Source organism: Cricetulus griseus, chromosome 3, assembly GCF_003668045.3.
Source record: "Cricetulus griseus strain 17A/GY chromosome 3, alternate assembly CriGri-PICRH-1.0, whole genome shotgun sequence".
Taxonomy (NCBI): Eukaryota; Metazoa; Chordata; class Mammalia; order Rodentia; family Cricetidae; genus Cricetulus; species Cricetulus griseus.
Genome location: NC_048596.1, coordinates 24695837 through 24723354, shown reverse-complemented (window position 1 = coordinate 24723354; position 27518 = coordinate 24695837). Strand labels below are relative to the sequence as shown.

General features: G+C 42.1%; 1 protein-coding gene across 10 annotated transcripts in view; it reads right to left on the bottom strand.

Moving 5' to 3' along the window:
• Window positions 1–27518, bottom strand: part of Cpeb3 (cytoplasmic polyadenylation element binding protein 3) — a 191394-nt gene that overhangs the window by 46476 nt on the left and 117400 nt on the right. For all 10 annotated transcript variants that reach the window (XR_004768993.1, XM_035441870.1, XM_035441867.1 and 7 more), the window contains 2 exons: window positions 16323–16441; window positions 3080–3194 (listed from right to left, as the gene is read on the bottom strand). Coding sequence is in view for 9 of the 10 variants with exons in the window: in XM_035441870.1 (XP_035297761.1) it covers window positions 3080–3194; window positions 16323–16441 (234 nt within the window). In the remaining variant the exon portion in view is untranslated. The remainder of the gene's footprint in view (window positions 1–3079; window positions 3195–16322; window positions 16442–27518) is intronic.

Here is a 27518-nt window from a genome sequence, read left to right as displayed (position 1 = left end):
TAAACTTTTCATTGGATTTCCTCACTCAGGTTCATTTATCCAGGCCTGTGATTTCCCCTGACAATCTGAATTTTAAAAAGGAAGGTTTGACCTGGGCATGGCGGTTCATGTGTGGCAGGAGGATAATGAGTTTGTAGGAAGACCCTGTCTCAAAAAACAAAAAGGTTTGTCAAGGAGTAAGAATATTTAATTCAAAAGACACGATAAGCCCAGTCAAGGACAATACTTGCTTCTTTAGAGGCATTTCTATTTGGATGGATAAGGGCTACATTTAGAATAAATATTAGTGATATCTTACAATGTTAAAAGTAAAACAAATAAAAAACCCTCAAAAAGATTACAGGAATAATATTGATGGTAACATTCCAGTCTTCCAGTCACTCTGACATGCTAAATGACAGTTTTTGGACAAGATAAAGGGAAAGAAAATTTATTCCAATACCCGAAGCCTCACTGAGTGGTTAAGAGCATTTACTGCTTTCGCAAAGGACCAGAGTTTGTTTTCCCAGCACCAACATCACCCGGTTCACAAGCACCTGTTAAGTCCAGTTCTGGGAACCCAAAGCCCTCAGGCCTCCACAGGCACCGGCATACGTGTGAGGCACACAAACTCTTACAGGCATTCATAGATTGAAAAAAAAACTTTAAAAAATGTTCTATAATATTTCAAGACCAAATTTCAGAATCCTGTTAAAGAATATAATTTAGTCTTCAACTACCAATACATTTCTTGTGTTCTGTTCTGAAAGCTTTAGTTTTCTACATAAAACGATCTGTTTAACATAATAATGGGATACTCACTTAGTTCAATATGCCATGCTCTTGCTCATTTATTAAATAGTGGACTTCCTAGCCACCGGCTGCATTCTAGAATTGCTGGCAAGTGGGCTGGAAATAACACTTGCAGTAGAAAAACTGACTAGACCTCTACTACATATCAGCCAAAACAAACCAATTTTAATACAAAACAGCTAGCTTAAAAAAGAAAAGAAATTCAATATTTTCTAGGCAAAGGATATACATCCTACTTCTGATTAGATAACTGAATATAATTCTTTTTTAAAGTGCTTATTTTCATTTGGAAGGACATTTTGAGACAGGATCTTATGTAATGCATACTTGCCTTGAACTCACTATGCAACGAAGGATAACACTGAACTCCTAATCCACCTGCCTTCTTCCACTTACAGGGATTACAGCTGTGTGCCCATGCCTGGCTTTATAACCTAGTATCATTTTTTGTCTGATTCTAGGACTTGTAGCATCTTGCTGAAGCTGAACATTGGGTACAGTGAAGCTTATTAAGTACAGTTCCTGTGCCTTAAAAACAAGACCTAACAAGTTGAAATCAGTTGTATTATTTTATGATTGTGAGGACCTTCCTTCCTTCCTTCCTTCCTTCCTTCCTTCCTTCCTTCCTTCCTTCCTTCCTTCCTTCTTTCCTTCCTTCCTTCCTTCCTTCTTCTTCTTCTTTTTTTTTTTTTTTTTGAGACAGTGTCTTAGTGTGTAGTTCTACTTGACTTGGAACTCACTACTTAGATACGCTGGCCTGGAACTCAAAAGATCCACCTTTCTCTGCCACCATGGCAAGCTTCAGGACTTTTAAAGATTCTCATATAGGAAGAGTGCAAGGGGTGAAACGTTGAAACAACTTCCACGGTACTGTAGTTATTGCAAGGTGCAGCAGAGACTATCCAACTGTAAAATCCGTGTGCAGTGAAGACTCTCAGTGAGGATTCTTCTCTGGTCTTGCACACTTTCTACAGCAATCCATCCACACTGCCTTTTCCTAAACACTAGACTTGATCAAGTGATTTCTTTTGGCACAGTCTTTCATTAGAAAGTATGGAGCACCCAGAGGTCTCTGACTTTTAGAGATATTATAAAATTGCCACAATCATAATATTTTTAAAGTTCTTCAAAACAGAATTATGGTTATATCCCATTTGTTTTTTGAGACAGAGGCTCACTAAGTAGGTTAGCCCAAAACTCAGGACCCCCCCATGCTTCAACCTCCCAGTTCTAAAGGATTTGTGTGTGTGTGTCAGGGACACGACTGGAGTTAGAATTCAAATAGTGTTGAGACTCCTTCAGAATTTTTCTGTGTAGTCCAGGCTGGCTTTGTATTCACTCAGTGAGTAGCTACAGTAAGACTCAGACTTGAAATCATCGTGTGTCAGCCTCCGGAGTGCTCAGCTTACAGGTGAGTGTCACTGCTCCTGGCTTGTCTCTGGGTTTAAATGTTGAGGCATTAGTTCAACACCACTTCAAGCCTCTAGCTCATTATGATTCCGCTTACCCACGGCAGCACGAGATTGTTTTGTCCTTGGAAACAAATTAAAACAACAGCAACAACAAACAACAGTAACAACAGAGGAAGGCCAGGTGGTGCAGGCCTGCGATCTCAGCCACTTGACAGGTTGAGGCAGGAGGAGTCTAAGGCCTGCCTGACATACACAGTAATTACCTGGCAACTTTGAGATCAGACTGTCCCAGAATAAAAGCAGAAAGCAGGTTAAGGATATGAGTACTTATCCAGAATGTGTAAGGTCCTGGGTCCAAACACCAGTACCACACCAAAAAAAACCATAGAACAGGGAGTTTTTTTTATAAAATCATAATTTTAAAAATGCCTCAATACATAATTCATTTCTGGAAATCCTAAGAACTAATCAGATCCTGCCTTGCTGGAGGAGGCCCAGGAGTCTAGCCTGATTCCCAGGTTCAGCTCTCACTGACTGAGCACCCATATACACTGATGGGGTATAACTCTGCAACACTAACTCAAATGAGCACGCACACTGCCAAATAGTATTATTTAAATGTGTGGGTAAATAGGAAAGAACTAAATAGAGCTCATCCTTTCCACAAAACGGTTTAATGAAATTGACTCTTGCACCAAAAGAAAATACAGCATTTTGGGGGAAATTCTTAACCATAGAAAAGTCAGCTGTGTGAAAATGACATGGCAGACTTCCTTTTGGAGGTTGTGAACCGCTGACTGGAAACCCAGGCAGAGATAAGACATTGGGGATTTTGTTGTCATCGCTTTTGTTGTGGTGTTTCTATTTCCACTCACCAGCTCGAAGGGGTCGTGGAACTCCCCCAACAAAGATAGTTTTTCTGGGGTCCAAAGGCTGAGAACCATCCATTACAAAGTCACTGTCACTTAGGTTCCACGGTCGAATTTGCACCTGAAAAAAAGTTGTTTACTTGGTCCTTACTTCATTTCCATCAACCCCAAATGAGAATAAGATGACTCAAGACAAACCCAATGTTTGTGCATTTTACAACATCCAAGTCCCAACCAAAATCAAGTTAATTACTTAATCTGATCTGCATTAAGTGCCTCTCTGTCTTGGGGAGGCCACTCAACACTTAGGCACATACAAGCACAAACCACCTGTGTCATTTAAAGGCAGTCTCCAACAGAGTCTGGGTTTGAATCCAGTTCATTTGAACACATCACAGACTCTTGGAAACCTGTCACAGTACAAACACCATTTAGTTTTTTTTTTTTTTTTTTTTTTTTTGTAATGAATCCATCTAAAGGGAACAGAAACATTAGAAAGATTTTCTAAGAATTACCTATTTGCCTGGATTTTTAATTCTCATCACTGCCCCAAGTTAAAATATTTACCTTTCAAATAATTATGACAAAACAGATTAACACTCAAGTTAGCAAACAATCTCAGGGGTGTCAAATACTAACACTCGGAGAATGGTGTCTAATTTAATTATTAAACTGATTTTCCTACATGAGGTTGATTAAACAGACAAATTTAGTGTTTGTGTATGTGCGCATGCACAACTGTGCATGCAAGAGAGAAAGACAGAGAGACACACAGAGACAGACAGAGAGACACACAGAGAAAGACAGGGAAACAGGTGGGGGCATGGCAGGGGAAGAGCACCATGCTTGTTGTATGAGTTGGTCCTCTGCTTTTATTATGGCATTTCTAGGGCTTGAATTTGGGTCAGTAGGCATGGTACCAAGCACATTTAACTGCTATGCCATCTTACCAGCCCATAAAACTTCAAAGAATATAAAAAGAAACCTTTGCAGTTTATTTCTTTTTCTAAACTCCCTAAAATTTTTCTTATGAGAGTGTGCCTGTTTGAGTGTGTGACCAATGGAACACAGGCACAGGCATATATGCCAGATGAATAGAGGTCAGAGAACAGTTTTTGGAGTCAGCTCTCTCCTGAGGATCCCACTCAGGCTTGCATTTTACATTGTCAGGCAGCAAACATCTTTACCTACTGAGCCACCTCACTGCCTGCCCACATTTTTCTTTTTATTTTGATTCTTAATTTTCTGTTCATACGTTGTAGTATTTTATCATACACTAAGAGATTAAGCATCTTATCAGTTTACCCTTAAAATAAATTCCTTTTAATCACAACAGGATTACAAAGAATAGCTTAAAACAAGCGGACAAAGCAAAAGCAAGGCTACTGTTTCCACCCTAAAAGTTGAGGGTGACACTGTCCCCAAAGCAACCAGTGTGGCAAGTGGGTGGCCACCAGGACCAGCACCTGGTGTCTGTCCTTAAGGAATAAATATGCCTATCCTCTGTCCCTCCCAGAGTAAGACAGGACACAAAACAGGTGAATTGCCATATTTTAGTATCCACAGCACTCTGTGGATTTCCAGTCTCTGTGGCTTGGCTCCACGCACCTGGCACTCCCAGCCTGCCAACTCTGCTGTCTCCACCTCCAGCTCCTCTAAAACTGGCGTGCTCCTTAGAAACAACCTGCACTGTCCTAAAATTGCTACTGAGTTTACACTAGCCTAATTTTTATGAAGGGGGGGCTTTTATTACATGGGTGCTGTCACTAGTCAGCAAGAAACCACAAAAATTTCAATTTCTCCCTTAGACTCTGAAAACATGGACCTGTTAGCAATTCTGTTAACACGCCAAAACTTGATCTGCCTTTACTGCACAAAAACAAACAAAACAAAACAAAACAAAATGGCTTCTTTCCTGTAAAATATGGTCAGCTTGGCTGAATGGTTGAGCCCTTGAGGGTGCATCACTAATTTTTAATTATAAACAGAATAATTTCCTGACATTGGAGGGACAAAGATTCTAGCGTTACCAGTTAAAGAAAAGGGATTCGTCTTCAGCAGAGAATCCTCTCCCACCCTAACAAAGCGGGTACAGAAGCTCTAGGATGCCCACACTGTTAATTGACTTTGATCAAGGTCATTGCCCCCCCCAACCCTCTTTCTGCTTCAGTTGCAGTCTCAATGTATTGCTCAGGCTGGTCTCAAGAACTCCTGGTCTCAAATAATCCTCCAGTGTCAACTCTCCCAACCCCCACGTAGCTGAGACTACAGTTGTACACCCCTGAATCCAACTGGAAACACATCACTTTGTTTTCCAAATGAAAATAATTCCCATGTGGCTTCCATAGAGATTAGGTTTTATTTCATCAAAATTACAGGAAACATATCACAGCTTCTGTAATTGCTGTATGCTATGGCTGTTCAAAGGAACACCGCAGAAGACCTGAAACCTTCTTGCTAGGAGCTTTCATCATTGATGTCTTCCTTCCCCCACTACCCTCCCCACCTCCCTCTTCATCTCACACACAATCCCATTCCTTTGCTCTACTCTTGTCATTACAGCTTAGGTAGAAAACACAGGAAGGAACCTTAGGACACAGTGCTGATCAACCCTATTCATGAAACCTACATTTCCCAGCTGCTGCTGGGAAAACAGCTGAACAGAGCTGGTACCTCCACAGAACTAAAGAAATGTTAGCACAGGCCACTGTTAGCACACTCTCCACATTAGCACAGTGATGTGGCAATGGACTAAGACTTCCCTCCCACAATGGCTGCTCTTTCTGAAATACAAGCTACTTTGACAGACTCCCTTCAAGCAGTAAGCACTTAGGAGAGAAAATGCAAAGCTTGTTTTCTTTCAGTTTCATTTTTGAATTATGCATTCCTACGAAGGCTCTCCTGAGGGCCATGAAATCTACGTTTGGCTGGATTATGTGTCTTCTAAAATCTTATTTTCTGAATCAGTAATGTTTTACACAAAGCTTGTTGGTATAAACATTTATTTATGCCACATAGTAACTTTGAACACCACTATTGAAGAAGTCTCGAGGAATGCACCACTAATAAAACCCACAGCTATTGGTGAAAGCATGAATTCCCTTCTGAGGTCTCCCAATGTGTGTTCTACAGAATGTAAGCCCTCGGGGTTGCTATGTCAGACAACTGCTATTTGGGAAAAGCTGTAGATTATCTTCTCCTTCGAGTTTCAGAGCATTCGTCCATGTACTTAATTAAAAGCTCCAAGAAAGTCTACAGGCAAGAAATCTGCAACATTGTTAAACACAGCATATCAAAAACTTTTCTATGAAAAATTTTTAACATAACACCTATTAATGTTCACATTTAGATAAAACTGCCCTGCAGCAAAGCATACCACAAAGCATCATGAATGACTAACTGGTCAGAATGTGGCAGAAACTTCTGAGAGCCAAGGTCTTTTCTTTTTCTGGTATGCAGTCATATATGCAGGCAGAACAATGTATACATAAATTAATAAATTTTTTGTTTGTTTGTTTTTTGAGACAGGGTTTCTCTGTGTAGCTTTGGAACCTATCCTGGCACTTGCTCTGTAGACCAGGCTGGCCTTGAACTCACAGAGATCTGCCTGCCTCTGCCTCCCGAGTGCTGGGATTAAAGGCGTATGCCACCACCACCTGGTTTAAAAAAAGAATAAAATACCAAACATGGATCTAAATTAAAAACTAAAATTTCATTCTCATAAAACTAAAGGTGATTAATAGAAATGAGATCAGGCTGACTACTAAGTAAAACATTACGAAATGTAAATGAATCATTTCTTTGGACTGAAGGACATATGATAAAAGTCACTGCCTTAAAAAGATTTCAATGAAAATTAACAAAACCTTCCAAATTAAAATGTAAACATGACTTTTTCTATCTTTAATCACAGAATAAAAGAAAACACAATGGCATCACATACTGGCACAGGCCTTTAATCCCAGCACTCTAGAGGCAGAGCTCTGTGAGTTTGAGGCCAGCCTGGTGGTCTAAATAGCATTTTAGGACAGCCAGGGCTACACAGAGAGCCCCTGTCTCAAAAATGAATGAAAGAAGGAGACAGGGGAAGAGAGAGAGAGGCGGGGGGAGAAGGAGAGAACATAGATTAAAGAGCTTCAAGGTGTTGTTTTTTTTTTTTTTTAACATCATCTAGCCTTCCTACAATTCTAGAATTCTCTGTTTAGACTCAATGCTTTGATATTCATAGATCAATAATTGGGGGGCCACTCATTTGGAACACCTTGCCCTATATTTCATCCTTCTGGTTACCACTGTAGGTTACAAACACTGCCCCCCCACACACACATATACTCAAATATCCTACTACAAGATGTCTTGTTCCCATTTGTTTATTCCAAGGCAATTCTACAAGTCAACACTGCAATCTGATGTCAGCACAGGCACCTGAGCCAATATTTCCCCACCCCCAGCCAGCTGGCTATTCTCTTTCCTATAAAGCTCTGCTCAGAACTGAGATACTGTCTACTAAGCCCTTTCTGATTTCCTGTTTTTTCTTTTCCATACCCTTCAAATTCCCACTCAGTCTGAGAGAAGAGCATTTTTTTCTCCCCCAATCCTACAATCCTTTCATTTCACATTAGAAAAACAATACTGTGGAACCCTCTGGAATGCTCTCCATAGCAAGTTGCAGCATCCCAACTCCTCCTCACTGCCAGGACGAGTCACCTAAAGCCAGGTCCCCTGACATATAGCTGCAATGGGTCAGCTGTAGTGATGGACTCTGACCCACGTCAGCTGTCGGCAATTCTATTTTAAGCACCACAATCCTCATCAAATCACTAAAGTGTGCCAGCAGAGGCAGAAACAAAGAGCTTAGAATTTGTAAGTATCTTTGCCTCTATCATGATAAAAGGGCTTGTTTTATTATTAAACACCAAAAACTAACCAACAGCCATAGCAGCAGTATTTTGTGGTTTGAAATTTTCAAAGCACATACACATCTGGCATTTCATTTTGAGCTAATTTTCATTTCATAGATTATAATAAACAGATCAGCCAATTTTCAGGAATAGTTGCCATCTATTATTCTCAAGTGCTGATCTCCACTGACGGAGAGGACTGGAGACAACCTCAGTAATTCCCAGGAGCAGAAGAAAGAATAGAACCTGATGGATGCTCAGTCCTTGGCTTTGATAAGAGCTCTGTATCCTATATAGCTTTGGGGCCACAGTCAAAAGCTATACAGTCTAACCCTCTAGTCCAGCAGTTCTCAACTGGTGGATCTTGACCCCTTTAGGGATCAAATGACCCTTTCACAGGGATCACCTAAGACCATCAGAAAACAAAAATATTTACATTATGATTCATAACAGTAGCAAAGTGACAGTTATGAAGTAGTAATGCAAATAACTTTATGGTTGGGGGTCAGCACAACATAAGGAACTGTATTAAAGGGTTGCAGCATTAGGAAGGTTGAGAACCACAGCTCGAACTGATCCTCAGACAAGAGAAGGCCCCAGAGAACCTTGTCAAGAGAGTAAGGATTCTTTCTGGATAGGTAGCCAAAAGTAATACTGAGAAATTCTCTCTTGTGCTCCCGGGATGCTCCAGGTGTCCTACCAGTGTTAGTCCAGGTACAAAGGGTAAGTGCTACGACTTGCATTAAGCTGTAGAGCCTACTCCATGCAGGGCTTTACAGCCTCTTGGGGACCTTCAGCTACTAATGAAGCGTGGCATTTTATGTACTCTTTCACAGGGTGCTTAGTGAACAAATAGAGAAGGAGTAAACCGCACTACGAAACAGTTGTGTAACGCATACCCATGCGCTATGCTGGAGTTAGTGAAGCCATTATTAGTTAGATGCCACACAGAAGCCACAAGTGAACACTTTCCTGTAAAGAACACTTTCCCGACTGAGTCATATCATCAGCACATTCTTCTCCACCCATGACTCAATGTTCTCTATGGTGCTTCTCTCGAGTACCTGCAGCTCCTTGGTTTTCTTACCAGTCGCCACACACCTATTTCTCTCCGTTAGAGCTAGGATCCCAATGAATGCTCTATGAAGATTTGATGAGTAATGGTGCTCTTCCCTCTGGCCCCCTTTTTGAGTCTTGCTGTGCAGTCCAATCTGCTCTCAAACTCAAGATCCTCTTGGCCGAGCCTCCCAAGTGCTGGGATTATAGGCAGGTACCACCACACCCAGCTTGGCTACTGCCCTCCCACAGCTCCCAGACATGTTACTCATTCAACTTCTGGGGGCATGGGAATACACTGTGTTGGTTACCAGTGGGTGCTCTAGGGCTTGAACTTACTCTGGACCTATTTCTGATGTCACCGAGTAAGAGGCTAATCATGTAATCAAAATCACCTTGTGCTCATCATCATCAAACGTCACTTAGAAAGCTGATTGGCTTTGAAACTAGCACTTTTGCAATACCTAAATGCATCACTTTGCTGTGTATTTTCTCTTCTTTTCCAAAATGGCACAAATTTTAATATGAATTCATTTTGGTTTAAGAAGCCCTTTAAAAAAAACTATTTGCTTATTTATTTCATGTGCATGAGTGTTATGCGTATGTACTAGCACCACTTGCATGTAGGATGCTGCAGAGGGCAGAAGGTATTGGGTATCCTAGAACTGGAGTTACAGATGGTTGGGAATTGCCATATGGGCGCTGGGAATTGAACCCTGGGTCCTCTGAAAGAGCAGCCAATCCTCTTAAGCATTGAACCATCTCTCCAGCCTCTAGGTGACTTACAGATCCCTTGTAAACTAATACCTACTAAGAGAAAGTAAGAGAAAATAACATGCATTTTCTAAAGTCACACTTAACCTTACTACAATCATATGCTATATAAATTACCTAAATTTGAGGGGACCAAGAATCTAACGATCATGAAAACGAAATCATTTCAGGACGGAAATCAATGCTTATTTGACTCCACTTTAACTATATCAAGAGCCTGTGAGGTTCCCTGTCCTCCAGGCCACTGACTGGAACCACAGCTTCCTGGTGGGCTGAAAATGTCTCTCTACTAGTAAGCAACCACTATCTTCTCTCCAAACTCAAATCTACCTATCCTCTATACATTACAAATGGCCAATAGTGGCTGAGAGTTCAGTAATCAAGTACTTGCCTAGAATGACCATGGTCCTCTGTGCATGTCCCAGCACCAACAAAAACAAGAAAAGAAATGGCTAATAGATTATTCCTTGATCTATTGTCAAAACTAGCAGTTAGTAGATCTCTTTCCCACACAAAAATTATCTAGCAATGAAACTAGAGCTGTTTGGCTATTTTTAAATTTCAAATGCATAGTGTTAAGCAATTTTGTACCCAAGCAAAACAATTTGGTTCAATGTCTACCTACAGACATGTGTATTTTCAGCTCCATGGTACTAAGAAAGAATTGTTAACAGTATGTTGGATACTAAAACTCTTGAGAGGAATTCACTCCTAAACATTCAGGTTGGGGGTCTGGAGAAATGGGTCAGTGGTTAAGAGCATTTGCTGCTCTGGCAGAGGGCCTGAGTTCGGTTCCCTGCACCCACATCAGACAGCTAACAACTGCCTGTAACTCCAGTTCCAGGGGATAGGATGCCCTCTTCTGACCTGAACAGGGTGATACAGTTATCTGCACAAGCCTACGCACAGAGAGCACATGCACACATAAAATAAAACCCATTTAGGTTTCTGAGCTTTTCCTGGGAGGAAGCCTATTCTCTGAGAGTACTTCAGATAAAGTTCCACAGGAATCTACACAAGTGTCGCCTCCAAAGCAAGGATGTAAAACTAAAACGTAGGGTTAGATGCTATGCTTTTAGGACCTGGATAGATTAATGTTTCTTGAATGTTTTTGGGATATGGACCTTTTAATGAAAGGAAAAAATTAATATAAAATTCACAGTGAATGATACCCACTGCTGTTACGAGTCTTTGGTATCTGAGATTTTTCAAGACAGCTGTCGACTGGACACATGTTCTTTAGAATGCACTTAGGTAAACCCGGAATACAATCCCTTAAGGAAAGCACTGGCCGTCTTGTTCAAGGGCTTTTATGCAGCACCCTTGCTACATAGAACCACTGCTTTATTTCCCTGGAAAGGGCAGAGAGGACCCTAAGGCTCAAACTCTAAGAAGCTTGGGACCCACTTGAAAGTTCAGAGACTAACAGCAAAATAGGAGGTACTGTTTTCTTATGCCAGGCAAGAAATTCCTTCTTTGGAGAAACTCTTAGAAGAAGGTGCCCAAATCATGATCAAGATTATGAATTCAAAGAACAAATAAGCAAATCAAGGTAAAAACTGTTAATGACTTCCTAGGTAGGACAAGATAATATGACTTAGCCATGGGTTCTAAGAAGGATCTACAAACCCAGATTTAAATGAGCCAAGCCAAAATTAAAGTTAGGGCTCAGTAGGCAGCAGGTGGATCATGAATCACATGATCTTAGTAGATATGCCATGAGCAGAAAGATGAAGCAGTCAATCCAGGTGCCCTATAACAGTCTTATTTTTCCCAGTTTAATTTTTTGGGAGATTTTGCTTTTTATTTGTTTTGATGACCATTATACTAGGTATAGCTTGTTAGAGACAGTAAAATAATCAAAAAGATCCATGAAATACATAACACTTGATAAAGGTTTGGGTGTAAGGGTAGGAATCTGACCTTGAGACAGAAGCAAAAATATTCCAGTTTGATTAAAATATGAGGGTAAAGGGGGTAGGAGATTAAGTTAAAGTGCTTGCCAAACAATCAAGAGGACTGGTGCTCAGATGGACAGGATCCAGGCTGGCATGTCAGCTTGCCTAGAATTCCAGCCTCAGAAAGTAGGAACCGAGGACTCTGAGTAAGCAGGCGAGCAAGCTAGCCTTGTTATTGAGCACTGGGTTTGACAGTGATACTCTGCTTCAAAGAGTAAGTTGAAAAGTGATGAAGAAAGATTTTCATCAATCTTATGCCTCCTTATGCATGCAAACACACACATATTGAAACATACTACATACATGCATACACTACACACATACACACACACACACACACACACACACACACACACACACACACGAAAAGAGGGAAAGTAAATAAATAAATAAATATGAAGGTCAAAAGAAAAGCAAAGATGGTAAAGTTGGGGAAAATTGAAGCTAGACTGGAAAGCTCTTAACTCCCAGGCAAAAAAATCTGGACTGTTTCTCTAACTAAGGAAGAGTGACTAAAAGTGCTGGAAATCCCACTGATAGGCACATAAGTAGGTCAAGAGAGACTGGAATGACAGGCTGGACAGAATTAAGAACTGAAACAATGGGCCAGTGAGATGGTTCAGCAGTAAAGACACTTAAGCACCCAGTCAGATGACCTGAGTTCCACTGAAGGACTGACGTGGTGGAAGGGGAGAGCCAACTCCACTTGTGCACCCACACATATACATATGCACACACAAAACAAGTCAATTAAAATGTCATTAAAAAACGGAGACAGCAGGCAACATCTAATTCCAGTTTCCTCCCTTCTATCATTTTTCTTACTGATTTTTGTTTTTCATTTTTAAGTGGATGCTCATGTTACCTGTGCAATAGTCCAAAAACCTTAACCTACACAAACACACATCCAGCTTGGTAATAACATTTAAATTCCTTTCAAAGTGTTTCCTGTTCCATCAACTTGGAACAATCTGTTCTAAAAGGAAGGATCATTGCTGGACATAGTGGCACGTGTCTTTAGTCCCAGCACTTGGGAGGCCAAGGAAGGCAGATCTCTGAATTTGGGGTCAGGGTGGTTGATCTATACAGGTCAGCCAGAGTTCCATGGTAGGACCCTGGCACCCAGACAAATCAATGTTCATCTAATGTCTCCTTCCTTCTCTCCAGTCACCATCTAGCATCCAGGTCTCCTGCTCTATCATTTATTGTTTGAACCTTTGGGTTCTGTCTATTTATATTTATCACCTTCCTGATAGGGACTACTGTTCTTAACACCTATCTACTTCACAGGTAGTACACAGACATCACTGTCTATAGTCCTTGGTCTGACAGCACAACACAGAGACTTATTAATTATGAAAGCTCAGCCTTAGCTTAAGCTTGTTTTCAACTAGCTCTTATAACTTAATTTAATCCATTTATATTAATCTATGTTCTGCCATGTGGCATTACCTTTTTTCCATCTCCAGCTGGTGAATCCATGGGTCTAGATTCCTCTTCCCAGTCTCTCCTCTTCTCCCTCCCTCCGTCTGTCTGTCTGTCTGTCTGTCTGTCTGTCTGTCTGTCTGTCTGTCTCCCTCTCTCTCTCCTCTCCCCAAAAGTCCTACCTAGTTTCTCCTGCCTGGATATTGGCCATTTAGCTCTGTATTAAACCAATAAGGCAGAGATGCATCTTTACAGTATAAACAAATATTCCTCAACAACTGTCATCTGCTGGGGGTCTGTACTGATGACTGGTGAAGCTCCTCTCTCTGAAGGAAGGAGTTACAGATCTCGAAACTACAACAGCTGCTGCTCTTGCCCTTCCTTCCTTCCTTCCTTCCTTCCTTCCTTCCTTCCTTCCTTCCTTCCTTCCTCCCTCCTTCCCTTCCTCCCTCCCTCCCTCCCTCCCTCCCTCCCTCCCTTCCTCCCTTTCTCACTCTGGGACTAATGAGTTAAAACCATCAGGCAATAAACACAGTTCTTTCTGCCATCTTTCAGGACCAAAGCCATACACAGAACAATCCATGTGAATCATTTAATAGAAGGAAACCACTTAACAAAAATCACCTGTCTAATATACCCTAAAACCCATCAGTTAGAGTTCACTTGGGTTAAAAAGAAGCATGATCCTGGACAAGATAGCTGAGAGCAGACTTCACCATGGGCCTCTGGGAAAACAATCTTTGTAACCTGATCCACTTAACTGGAAGAGGGTTTGATGTGAGGGAAAGGAATAAACAAGGACAAAGGGTAGAAAAATCTTCAAGGTAACCGTTGGAACCCGATACATCTCCAAGGAGAAATCAAAGGAGTCAGAAAGAACTAAACATCACTGCCAGGGCACTGGAATCCTGAAGGATAGAACTTGAGTGCTAGCCCGACTAAGACTTGGAACAAACAGGAACCACAGCTGAGAAAGCCTGGTGCATGAGCTCCTGAGACTGAGCTTGCCTACTCCTAAGGTCCTTACAGATTCAAGAAGGCTGACTCTAGCTGTCACTTTCTGTGGGAGATCCAAACGAGCTGGGGTGTGCATGACTCGATGAAGCTGGAGATAGTGGAGGGAAAGCTAATGCCAAGAAAGGCTGCAAAACTGGAGACAAAAGCTCTGGAACCTGACACAAAGTGTACTCCATTCAAATTAGAGACATCACCAGGGAGGCTTTTTCCTTCTATGTTTTATTCAAACTATTAATGCTAGAAACCCTGAGTATGCCTGGGTCAAAGAAACATGTTTTTGATAATCACCATTAGAATTTATCATTCTACAGTGAAACAAATCCTCCAGCTCAGAAAAGGCAAACTGCGATCAAGTAGGAATGTGAAGACAAAGTGAAAGTTAGTTTCCCATAAACATGTCCAGTAGAGAAGATGGCACTAATTATTTTCAACCATCAGTTTGCTCCTCTTTGTCCAGGTGAGGGCCTCCCTACCAGTCATCATCTCCTCCCTTCCCCTACAAAGCCAGTGATGTGGAACTTCTGAGCCCTGGGACCATCTCATCTCCTCATCTCAATTCTACAGTTTGTTCTCTATTGTGGACATAATTACATCGTCCTGTCCCTCTATCCCTTTGCCTTTTCAAACAGAAAACGTGTTTCTAATCCTCTCCCACAGTGCATCACGGCCAATTCTATCATAACCCTTCCTTGTTCGCTCTCACTGACTTCTCACTGAATGCCCAGGGCAGGGCATCTCTGCAGACTGACTATTAAGACACATTGCCAAATTTGGTAGGCACTTTCTAATCTTGCATGACTCTGAAAGACTTGGGTGACTTTAGGTTTATTTATTATTCCGATGATATATCACATGCTGTTCCTATCAGTGACTCCTGTCTCCCACACCACCACACACTTTTAAATAAAGCCCAAAGTCAACAAAGGTTCCCCACCTACTGTTTCCCAACCTGTACAGCCACAGCATTCAACACTGTCATTATTGTCATCAAAATTTGGCAATGGTCCCAGAACTTAACAATCACAGTGATACTTTCATAGTGGCTAAAATCCTTACTTCTTTTTCTCTATTAACCTTTCTGCCATGACTCAATAACCCCATTCTGTAGTAATTTCCTCTTCTACCTACTTATATACTAATTCCACTCCTTATGGGTGACCAAGTCCCAGTGGCATTCTTCTACAAGTCGGAAGCCCTGTTCTTGCCAGCAGGTGTGGCCACACAGCTGAGCTCTAGCCGTGCTGTCCTGAATCACAGCGCCATGCAGGACTGATAGCACCAGACAGAGAGTTAGATTTGCACAAGTACCCAGGGAAGGACGGCTGTTCTTCCCATTTTCTAGTTGAGAACACCACAGTTCACCAAGGACAGGATGGCTTACTCAGAATCAAGCAGATATTTACATATAAATAATAAAATTAAGACTCAAGCTCGGAATTTCTACATCTAACTTCAACTCTTTGCAGACACATTTCTGAGAATATGCTTAGCCAACCAAGTGAGCCCTGGTGTCTCTGATGAGAGTCTGCAATGGCTGCTCTAGGCCCTGGATATAGCTCCAGCCCCTTGCCCATTCCTCATTACTATTTGTCACTCTAAGGACCAAGCCTTTACATACAAACTTATCACACCCATTTGTTTACAGTTTCAGTGCCATGTTCTCTGTCCTGCCAAAACTGTCCATTTAGAGTGTGACCTGCTGGCCCACCCACCAGGTAGCCGTGGATACAATCCAGCATAAAGTCTTACATCCAAGGACATGCAAATATCACCAGTTATGCTATTTTTAAAAAGAAATTCCTCTTGTCCTTGATCTGAAATAATGACAGAAAGGAGCTGCCAGAACCACTCAGAACACTGATCTCCTCTATTGAGGGTTTCTAAGCTGCAAGTGGATGTCAAGGACACATTTGTTTACCTGTGGTCCCAAAGGTGTAAGATGAGATATGAGTACTTTTTAATTAACTTCTCATCACTAGCAACAGTCCTAGCTCTACATAACAAGGTTAACCCAGGTAAGAGACTCCTAATTGCAGCATTTTCATAATAAGGAGGAGGAACAGCTAGTCATCCTCATATGTGCTCTGGGAAAGCAGCAGCTGGCTGCATATCACTTACCGGTTTATCCTTGATGGTGGGGCTGGACACACACAGGTACAGTTTCCCATCCTCTTCTAGGCAGGCATCTATCAAAGCTTGCACTGAGCTCTCCTCCTGGAACAGCAGGAAGGCATAGCCTTGGGGAAAACAAAACAAAAGGATGGAAGAAATCAGTACTTCAACCTCAAAGCCATAGTGAAAATATTATCTATAGCAGGTGTGGGGGCTCACAACTGTAATCCCGGTGCTCAGGAGGCTGAGGCAGGAGGCTTGCCATATGCGCTAACCTAAGCTACATAAGGAGTTACAAACTAGTGTGAGCTACAGATTAAGAAACCTATTGCTTCATTATTAATAAATTCTTAGTAAACCCTGAATATTCAAATGGGGAAATGGACTTGAGACCCCCTTGAGCTGGGCAATGAGTTTAGTGCACACAGACAATTATCTTGCTTAATTAATTCACAGGTTACTGTGATAGCTGGGTGCTCTGATATCACTTTGTTTAATTTTCATAACTGCTCAAGGAAGCAAGTTCAAACACCTCTATGGATTTTCCACAAAATGGGTCTTCTCATCACTAATGAAGACAGGTAGACTCTAAATGATGCAAGCTACAAATAGCAGTCAGAAAATAAATATCATTTCCACCCATCAAGCAAGAGACTCAACTCGTGCACAGCAGGGATGGGTTCCGAAAACACTGTGCTAACTGACAAGAGCCAGAAGAGACAAAAAAACAAGCAAACAAAAAAAAAAACCAAAGAAACAAACAACAAAAAGCAAAACCAGATAATGGCTACCTGTAACCAGAGGGCAGGGAGAATAGTTTCTTTTTGAGATAAAGATTTTTTTAAAAAATTGATCCTAGTGGCTAATGGTTGTACACATCTGTGAATATATAGCAAACTACTGAATAAGCCAGGCGTTGGTGGCGCACGCCTTTAATCCCAGCACTCGGGAGGCAGAGGCAGGCGGATCTCTGTGAGTTCGAGGCCAGCCTGGTCTACAGAGTGAGTGCCAGGACAGCCTCCAAAGCTACATAGAGAAACCCTGTCTCGAAAAACCAAAAAATAAAATAAAATAAAGAAAAAAAGAAAAAGAAAACTACTGAATAACACATATTAAGTTGGTGAGCTGTATAGCATGTGAGTTATAGCTGCCCAAAGCTACTTTTAAACAGCCCATCAGGCCGATGTGTATTTACAGCTACTGCTGCTGCTTCCCCAAGGAATATTCTCCTGGCAGAATTACAATCTCCAAATGTCAGTGTTTTTTCTCTTAAAGCTTTTAAAGATTTGTTAAAATTCCTCTTTGTAAACCCCAGACTTGTATACAGTGTGTTTTAACTGTACTCGCCTCCCTCTTCTCCCTTCAGCTCCCCAGCCAGCTTATGTTCTGTCCTCCTCCTCCCTCCCTTCCTCCTCTTCTCTTCCTTTCCATAACCCACGGAGTCCTGTTAGGCCTGCCCATGAGTGTCCAGGGACGTCATCCACTGAAGCCTTGACAAACTACCAGTGGCTACACAGCTGAAGAAAAATTAATTATCCAACTGCTAATAGCTCCTCATCTGGGGTGGGACCCTGTGAGACTCTCCCAAGACTGTGCAGGATTTTGACTGCAGGTAACCAAAGCTGTGGTGAGTTCATGAGTGCAAGGGCCACAACATCTCCCTACAGACAGCATTTCACAGTACCCCTCTCCACCCTTAGGCTTTCACATTCTTTCACCTTGTCTTCCTGGATGGATGCTCTCTGAGCCCTGGGGTGGGGTGGGAAAGGATTTTGATATAGATGTCCCATCTACGGGGAGTAATTACAGCCACTTACTGTCTTCACTTTGACCAGCAAACATCAATATTAACTGGGGGTGGGGGGGTGCTTTGTTTTTCCTTTTTTAATGGCGTGTGTGATTTCCTTGTTGAGACGGGGTCTGACTGTATCAATCAGGCTGGCCTAGAACTGGTTGTGTAACTCCAGTTAGCCTCAAAGTCGGCATCTTCCTGTTTCTGCTTCTGGAGGGCTGGGATGACAATCATAGGCCTTTACATTTTGCTTTCAGCATAATTTTTAATTGACATGTGGTAATTATATAAACATGATGATAATTTGATGCATGAATATAATGCATAGTGACCCAATTCTGATAATTAGTGCCTCTCTCAAACGTTCATTTCTCTGTGCTAGGGATCCAAACACTTCTCTTCAGAGCCTTTTTCTTATTAAAGGGGAACTACTTTTATGACCACCATGTCTATCGGCTACTGTTAGGATGAAAAGTTCTGGACTAGGAGTCAGGAGGCCTGGATCTGCTATCGGTTAATAATGACTGTTTTTGACACACCACCCACTGATAAAGACTTTGTGCTTATGCACTCATTCCATCTCCCTGGCCTATGAAGTAGGAGCTATTTTTAATTCTGCTTCACAGTTCAGTGACTTATATGGAGTGATTAAGTGGCTGATTTGAGGTCACAAGTGGTGGAACCATGGACTTTAATAATAAACATTTCTGAGTCTCTTCAGGTATTTTTTAAATGTAAAATGAAGACAACATAGATCCTTTTCATCTCATAGTGATTGATATTAACCTGTGAGATAACATATGTAAAGGAGCCTTGTAAATGGGAGCATCACACAAGTGTTGATTTTGCTTCATGCATTTTTTATTATTTTGAATTATGTATGGGTATGTGTGTCTGCATGTGACTAGGTGCACATGAGTGCAGGTACCTGAGGAGGCCAGGGGTGTTGGGTCCCATAAATGAGAGTTACAGAGGAGCTCCCTGTAGTGAGCCTCCTGATGGGGGTGCTAGGAATTGAACTTGGGCCCTCTGAAAGAACAGCAAGTGCTCTTAACCACTGAGTCACTTCTCCAGCCCCCATTTCTAATTATTTATGGTGTGTGTAAAATTAAAGTTGAGCTGTAATATATGACCTCATAAAAATTAGAATCTAAGTTAATGATATATATTGCTTTCTACCTGGCATTTACAAAGTATTTGGTCAATACATGGAAGTAATCTAGATATGGAAAAAGCCTTAATACCTGCTTTCAAATGTCATTAGCCATTTCTACCAAGAGAGAATAGACAGATGTAGTTGTTTTTGCTGGGTTTAATGCATACCCTTTAATAAAAGTCAATTATACCCGTAAATACTGTTTGCATAACCATAAGTTTGATGGCAGGTTCTATTAGTTTGAATTTTTTGTTTTGTTTTAGCCAAAAACTCCATTGCCTCTTGTACTCTAATCTAGTAATAGACACAAGTTCATAAAATGCCTCCAGTTTCGGTAATGGCAACTTAGGTGGGGGGGGGGGCTTCTAAGACATGGTGAACAATGGGAAGCCCTCTGAGCCAGTCTGGAGGATGAGAGGTGGGCTCCGGAGGAACCTGTGGCCACTGGGTTCCATACAGAATAGTTAGAATGAAATTCCTAGCTTTCCCTGGTACCAAACAGGTTAGAGAGTGGGGCTGAAACAGGGAGGGGCTTTAGAAGAACATGGATTGGCAGCACAATTTCCTTAAGGAGAAAGAACAGGAAGGCATAAGGGCGCAATTCCATTTTATTTGGTTAGTTTTTTGAAGGGTAAATTTGATTAAAAGGACCTTTTCTTCTAATGCCTGGGAACATACTAGGAATTGCCTTTAAAATGTTCTTTTTTAAACACAAAGCTTCCTAAGGTCTTAAATATGTTTCCATGTTATAATTTTAAGTATTTGATCCCCCATATAAACAGCAATTATTATCAAGCTTACTACAGTGACTAACAGGCCTTGGGTGTTCAAAACATCCTAGGAACTTGGCTAAGAAGCCAAGTTGTTGGCTCATCTCATCCCACAGGCTCCGTGGGGTAAATTCAGTTGTCATTATCACCACTTAACAGATGAGGAATTCACAGGAATTCTCAGATTCAAAGCTAGGGGCTGAATTTGGAGTTAAAGCCTAAGCCAGATCTGGAAACTCTCTCAGTTTGCTACCCATTATCAACACTGTCTCATCTAAAAATAACAAGATAAAATGTCACTAAGGACATTGTTATCCATTATCAACACTGCCTCATCTAAAAATAACAAGATAAAATGTCACTAAGGACACGCCTGTAACATTTTTTTTTTCTTTTACATGAGAATGGGCAACAAGCTCCTGAGTCCCACATTTAGGAACACTAGTGTTCACTGCTCTGGCACATGGTTGCCACCTGAAGGCTGGCAGCTGCTACACAATTACAAAGAACTATTTACTACTTGTTCACAGACAATGCCTCTACAGAGATGTTAGGAAATTGTTTAATCTCTTCTGCAAAGAATTGATTTACAGGGTGCTTGAGCTGAACACACAGGAAACAACATAAACAACATAAACTCGATATGTCTCTAGGAATATGAAGGTAAAAGATGTTGTCTTTGGATATGTACTGAGTCTGCACAAAGACTAGATTTGCTCCTCTCTGATGTAATGCCTGTCACAAGGACAGAACTCAAGCTCTGCTAAGGCTTCTTAGTCCATGAGGACTAAGGACCCTTAGAACAGGCATGCCTTCTACCTATTTATGTAGTTGCTTTTGTGGATTTCTGGACACATGTCACATAAAAAAGACCACAATGACATTCAACAGCTCCTCCCATTAGTAGGTCTTAAAATGGCCATCTTCCTCTGGGTCTCTCTCTCTCCAACTGAGGACAGCAGACTCCTAGGCCCTGAAGTTTTAGTCTCGGCAGGCATTGTGGACTATTCAGTCTCAGGCTGGACTGCTTCTTACTCCAGCTCTTTCACAGGGACTATCACACACAGGATATCCTCAGCAACTAACTGGCCATGGCTGCCAGGCCTTGGAGGCCCAGGAAAACTTCCTAAATCCAAGCAATGGTCCCTATGGCAGCTGACCCACTGCCCATGACCTGTATCTGCATTTAAAATGTTATTGGTCATTTGCATGCTTCAAGTAACAGCCATAAATGAGAAGAAAAAATCTCAGTGTGTGGGGCTATGTCCTGGTTGGTATTCATAAAATGGCGGCCCACAAACATATAGGCTTCTGATCAAGTCAGTGCAACCCCAGAAAGATCGGCCTCACCTCACAAAATCCAAGCTCCCCAACTGCGCACAACCTTCCTGGAGCAATCTGAAGGGCACCTCAGCCTGAGCTGCCTGTGCTCATATTTTTTTTTTTAAAAAAAAATGACACAAGCCATCTGTTTCAAACATTCTCTCTGACCTTGAATTTCAGGTCAGAGGACTTACCTGGTTTGCCTCAGGAGGTTTGTCTTTGGATCCATTTCAAGAGAACCACAAATATCTAGGAGGTGCAAAGCATGATGGGGGCTCTACAAAGATGAATAACAGCAGAGAAGGGCCCTGCCCTGGGAACACTATGATTTACACTGGCTGTACATAAGGATGTTAAGTAAATGACTGCCAACACGGAAAGTGTGGCGCTGTGGGTATGTCCTACAGAACACCAGTAAGAAACATTGCAGTAGATTTTCCAATCCAGAGACCTTACAGAGTGGAAGTCAGATCTAGCTGGAGAAGACTGTTTTTCAGAAAAGAGCAGGCCATGGCATGGACAGGCCACATTCAGACCCATGTAAAGGAGCAGCTGGTATGTGAACCGCCCTACCATTCCTGTCTACTGCCCAATCACTGAAGAACTACAACTCCCATTTTTTTCCCCTGGGGGACTAGAAAACCTGAACTCCAAAATGATTTGAACTCTTATGTGCCCTAGGCACAGGAACTTACATATTAATATATAATGAGGTCATGGGGGCAAATAGAGAACTCTCACCTAGAAACAGTGTATTAGGGGATGGAGAGCTGGCTCAGCAGTTAAGAGCACTTGCTGCTCTTCCAGAGGACTAGAGTTCTGTTCCCAGCATCTAGGGTGGCTCACAGTCACCTGTAACTCCATCTAGCTCCAGGGAATCCAATGACCTCCACAGGCACACATATGTGGTACACATACATACAAATTGAAAAAAAAAATATTGTTAAGTCCTTTAAAAACAGAAACTGCATTAAGAATCTAAATATCAGTTTTTAAAACATATTCTTAAAAAAGAGGAGATGATAGAGAAATCAGAAGCCCGTTCTGAATGCAGAGGCAGATCTTGTGTTTGACAGGTGAAAACACCCAGAGGACTCCAGGAAGAAACCAGCCCATGCTCACACGTATAGATGGCTCTGAGAATGTACTTGCTCTCGTTCCTGGAGTCCTGAACATGCCCCTTGGAGTTAGAACCAGATTTCTTTGACTATCTTTACTACCTTAATAGAGCTGAGACATATACTGGCTCCAGACCATTCTCTGCTCCTGACTACACGAATAAACTGCTTCTCTGTGGGCTGGCCGTGAGTGGGGATGGGTAGGAGTATCTGAGAATGAACAAGAAAACAAGGAGACTGAGAAACACCCCAAAATGAAGACTGGCAGTGTATTTGCTCCAGTCCAGGGCAGTGACCTCCAGAGTTAGGCTTAGAAGCTCTGGTTATGTAATCACACATGCTCTGTATAAAGAGGGCCTTGTGAGGTCTGCCAGTCTATCTGTTCAAGTCACTGTCGGTTCTAATAAGCACCTGAGCCAGGAAAACTGAATCCAGACTGGGAGTGCAGAAGGAACTGACCAAACCAGTTGGGTGATTTGAATGATTACTAAGTATTACATTTGCATGGAGTGTATATTATTTCACACCTCACAATCTTCAGATTTGTGCTGGTGCTTGTGTGCACAGTCTCATGTAATCTGAAAAACCTGAGACACTAACACAGATGAGTACGTGAGTTCAGAGATTAAACTGCACGGTGCTAAATGTCATTAATACTTGGGAACCTGTTGGCACCCCTTCCTGAGTCCAGATGCCTGATGTTTGCCCCCTACTTGTTGCTTTTCTTCATCCCCAGACAACTGGCCAGCTGTTTTACCAGAAGATACAGCACTGACACACGAAATTCTCCTCTCCTCACATTAGTTCTTGATTTGACTGACAACACATTTTCTCTGACAGTTTCTCCTCTTCAAGACTACAGACACCTGCCCTATTTGGAAGACAACACAGGTTCACTGTCAGTGTTTGATAATTTTAAACAGTTCCTCATAGCTGTTTTCCTTCCCTTCTTCTCCCCACCCTTGTGTGGTGTGTGTGTGTGTGTATGCGCACGTTTGCAAGCCAGAGGTCAACTTTGGGCTGCTTCTTCCTGGCCTGAAAGTGTGCCCATTGGGCTAAGCAGAATGCCCAGCAAGCCCTGGGGATACTGCCTCCACCTTTCCTATGCTGGGATAACAAGCAAATGCGACCATACCTGATTTTTTTATGTGGTTTCTGCAAACAGATGACAGGTTCTCATGCTTGCCCAGCAAGCACTTTAGCAACTGAGCCACACCCCTAGCCCCAGTTTCCCATTTTCAGTCCTTTTACTGAATATACTCTTTCTTGGTCACACTGTCAGCCTTGGTCCTATTTAAACCCTGTCAGCAAGTCCAGACCAATGCTAAGACATCCTTTCTCCTTCACCTGCCAAGTTTGCATTTCATTTCAGTTTCTGAAATGGGCTCTTTTCCATACAAAGTCCTCAGTGGGAGTGCTTGCAGTCTCTCTGGATTAAGCAAGTGCCTGCCCTTTCCTAGTGCACCTCCTCTTGGGCACAGCGTGTACCACTGTGACCTCATACACACTGCCTCTTGTTTCTGTAGTTGCTCAAGCTTTGTCCTGTGGCATATATGCTCTGAATGCTGTTGTCCTTCCTGTACGGTTCCCCAAACTATAAAAGCTTCACAAAAAACAAAAAACAAAAAAACAAAAACAAACAAACAAACAAACAAAACAAATTCACAGTTCGACCTTAGTACAATGCAGAGAAGACAGGTGTCTAATAAAAACAGTCTAAGTGGGGATATACTATGATCTCAAAAGTAAAAATAGAAGCTGCTCCATCTGTCTACACAGGACAAGACAAAAACCATATCATTACAGTACAGTGCAATTTCCATGTTTTCACAAGAAAATCACTCCCTGAAATGAAAACTGCAAGTAGATATTAAAACATATTCAACAAAAAATAAAATATATTCAGAATTCACCAATGTTAGCACTACCGGCCAAGACCTACATTTATGAAAGGAAAATAAAAGACTATTACTCAAAGTATTTATTATAGAGTGTGAAAGAGTGACTACATGCTAAAAAGTCACTAGGCTTCTCAACTGAGCAGTTTACATAACCCAGAAGGTGGAAAAACTTGGAATCTGAGACTAGAACAACACTGACTTGTTTCCATTCAAAGTATCTACGAGAGGAAAAAATGTGACGTTTGCAAACCAGTCTTTCCAAAGTGAGATTTTAGACGAACTAACAAAAAATGAAATAAGGTGTTTCACTCCAGTCCATTACCGCTACCAAGATCCTATGTCTGCCCCTTTCTTATCCCTCAAACAGAATCTCTTTAGCTGTCTGGCTCAAAGTGGAGCTAAATCCACGTGGCCTGCCTTCTGCCAGGTTCACAGATCGTGGCGGTATTACATAAACCTGCACAACTGCACTGCACGCCTTAGTCTCAAGGTCGGCAGGCAAGCCAGCCTGATGGCACAGAAAAGCTCCGGGGTCGAAGCTGAAACAACCACTTGGAAGCACACGTGATGGTGCTTGAGAGAAGGTTCCATGCTAAAGAGAACTGGCTGCTCTTTTCAGAGGGCCCGGGTTTGATTCTAAGCACCCACCATGGCGGCTGACATCTGTCTGGCCTCCTGGGGCACTAGGCACATACATCATGCATACATGCACAGACACCTATGTGGGCAAAATACTCCCACACATAAAATAGAATTTAAAAAATAATATGTTAAAATAAAGACACACATGTTTTACTGACAGCGGAAGAGAGTCATCTGTAATTGGATGTTTCTCTCCCTCCCACCAGTTCCCAAATTATGGACTCAGAGGCTGAATATGAATTATAAACGCTCGGCCAACTGCTCAGGAGCCGAAGAGGTAGGAAGCAACTGGCAGCTGCTCTCTGTTCGCTGATCTTTCATTTCAGGTTCTTACCCTAGACTTGACTCCCGGTTTTTTTACTGATAAAGGTTAATTCGATTAATGCTTCGGTCATCACTTGCGTCATCCTGTATCATGCCGAGTAACCGTTTCCACTCCTGTGTACCTGGCGTGCACCTGGACCTCTGCCCTGGCTTGACAAAGCTAGCACCAGCTGCTCAAGGAAGCTGTGGATTACATCCTCCTCCTTCGCTGGCGCATCTGGGGGGGGGGGGGGGTTCAGCAGCATCTCCTGCCCAGTCTCTGAGACTGGATGTTGCCCTGTGTTTGCCCAGAAGTCTCTGCCAACAATAGTTCAGCTGCTCTCCATCACTAGTTCCTCTGCATGGCTCCACAGGCTCCATTCTGCCTCCGAAGAGGTGAGATTATAGCAGTCTCAGGAACAGCTGCTTCCTGCAGAACCAGGATAGAAAGCCTAGGGCAGGGAGACTTTTTTTTTTTTTTTCTTTTTTCTTTTTCTTTTTGTAACTCCAGTGGCAGCAACTCTGGACAAGAGACACTCTCCAGGAGACACTGAGAGAGGCCATACTAAACATCTATCACTAAGCTTGCTGTGACAGGTTATCTCCCTAGATAGAACATTCGCAGCTCTGTGCAAACCGAGCTGTTCCTTTATTAAGCAGTCAAGAAATCCAGGGCTCTATCCTGAGGATAACTTACGTTATAGCTAAGTCTTAAGATACAAACTGGACTAGTCAGACTTCCCCTCAGGAATTCAACTAGAAACAGGAAACCATTTGAGCTGACTCATGGTAGAAGACAGCAATGGAGAATTAGCTCCCAGTATTCACATCTCAGCTGCCTGCTACCCTGGCTATAGCCTCTGTGCCATCAGCTCACATCAAAGCTCCTCTTCTTGGGATCCTCTTGTCACTTACAGCCACATCCCTCCCTGCATTAAGGTAGCTCTGTAGTATCTGTGATCTATCCAAAACCAAAATGAAAACAAAAACCCTCACTTTGATGCAGCTTATCCAGGAACATAAACGGTGAGGTACCACCAAGGAGGCAGAGTCCTATCGTTAAGATATAGACGAAAGGTAACTCAGACCCATGACAAGCTGAAGAAAACTCTTTGGAAATACTTCAGCTTATGTGAGAACGTCAGAGCACAAGGGCTTGGAAAAAGACGAGGGCTACTTTGGTTTTCAAGCAGCTATGGGAATGTACATTGAGTCATATAGTTTAAATTGCTAATTTCTATATGAATTATAGCCTTAGAAAGAACATAATTTATCAAATAATCTAAGCACATCTTCCATCTTAAGCAAAAATGAATGAAAAAATCTTTTCCTTTATTTATCAGGTAAAATAATATCAACTATTTATCTTCCAGGTCCAAGTCAGTCTGATAAAAACTATCTACATTAATAAGAAGATGCCTCTCCTCTCTCTGTCCCTTTAAATAAAGGTTGGGTTAGAGTAAGGTATCTTTAAGGAACTTTTCACTTCTAGAACCTGACAGACTTCTACTCTCTGAGCAAGTAATGAGCTTGTTCATCAGCTCACCTAACCGTACATAGTTCCTCCATTTGAAATGTATTGGAGGGAAAATGTGCCAGGCATGGAGATGCTTGATGCAGCACAGCAAACTAAGCAGTTAGACTTTCCCAGCTGCTCTTACACTCTCATTTGGAAAACAGAGCACAGGTACTTCAAAGAAAAGTCAGCTGTAGTTAAGAGAGAAATTATGAAGGGGAGTGGAGGGCTGGGGCAGCTACTTTAGATACAGAGGTCAAGACAGACATCTGGGCAGAGACCTAAGGGAAGAAAGTGAGCACCCTACTCAGAATCTATGGGAAATTTAGACAAAAGAAGTTAAGTACCACAGCTCTAGGAGGACTTTGCTGTCTAGTTCAGGGGCTGGGGGGCTGGGCAAGGAGGTATCTATCTGTAATGCAGCACTTAAGAGCATCAGGACCTCAAGGGTCCTTAGGGTCCTCAAGGTCCCTAAGCTCCCTCATGAGAGTCTACTAAGATAAGCAGTGATGGTACAAGGCAACCAAGATTCGGCCAATCAGGTCTTAGAGAAAAAGGCATTTCAGGCACGTGATTCATACCAATGTGACCCCTGGCTTCTGCAGAGGTCCATTATATGCCAAACAAAGCAGTGAAAGGTGAGCTCACAGCAGCAATGTGCCATTTATCTGACTTGAAACT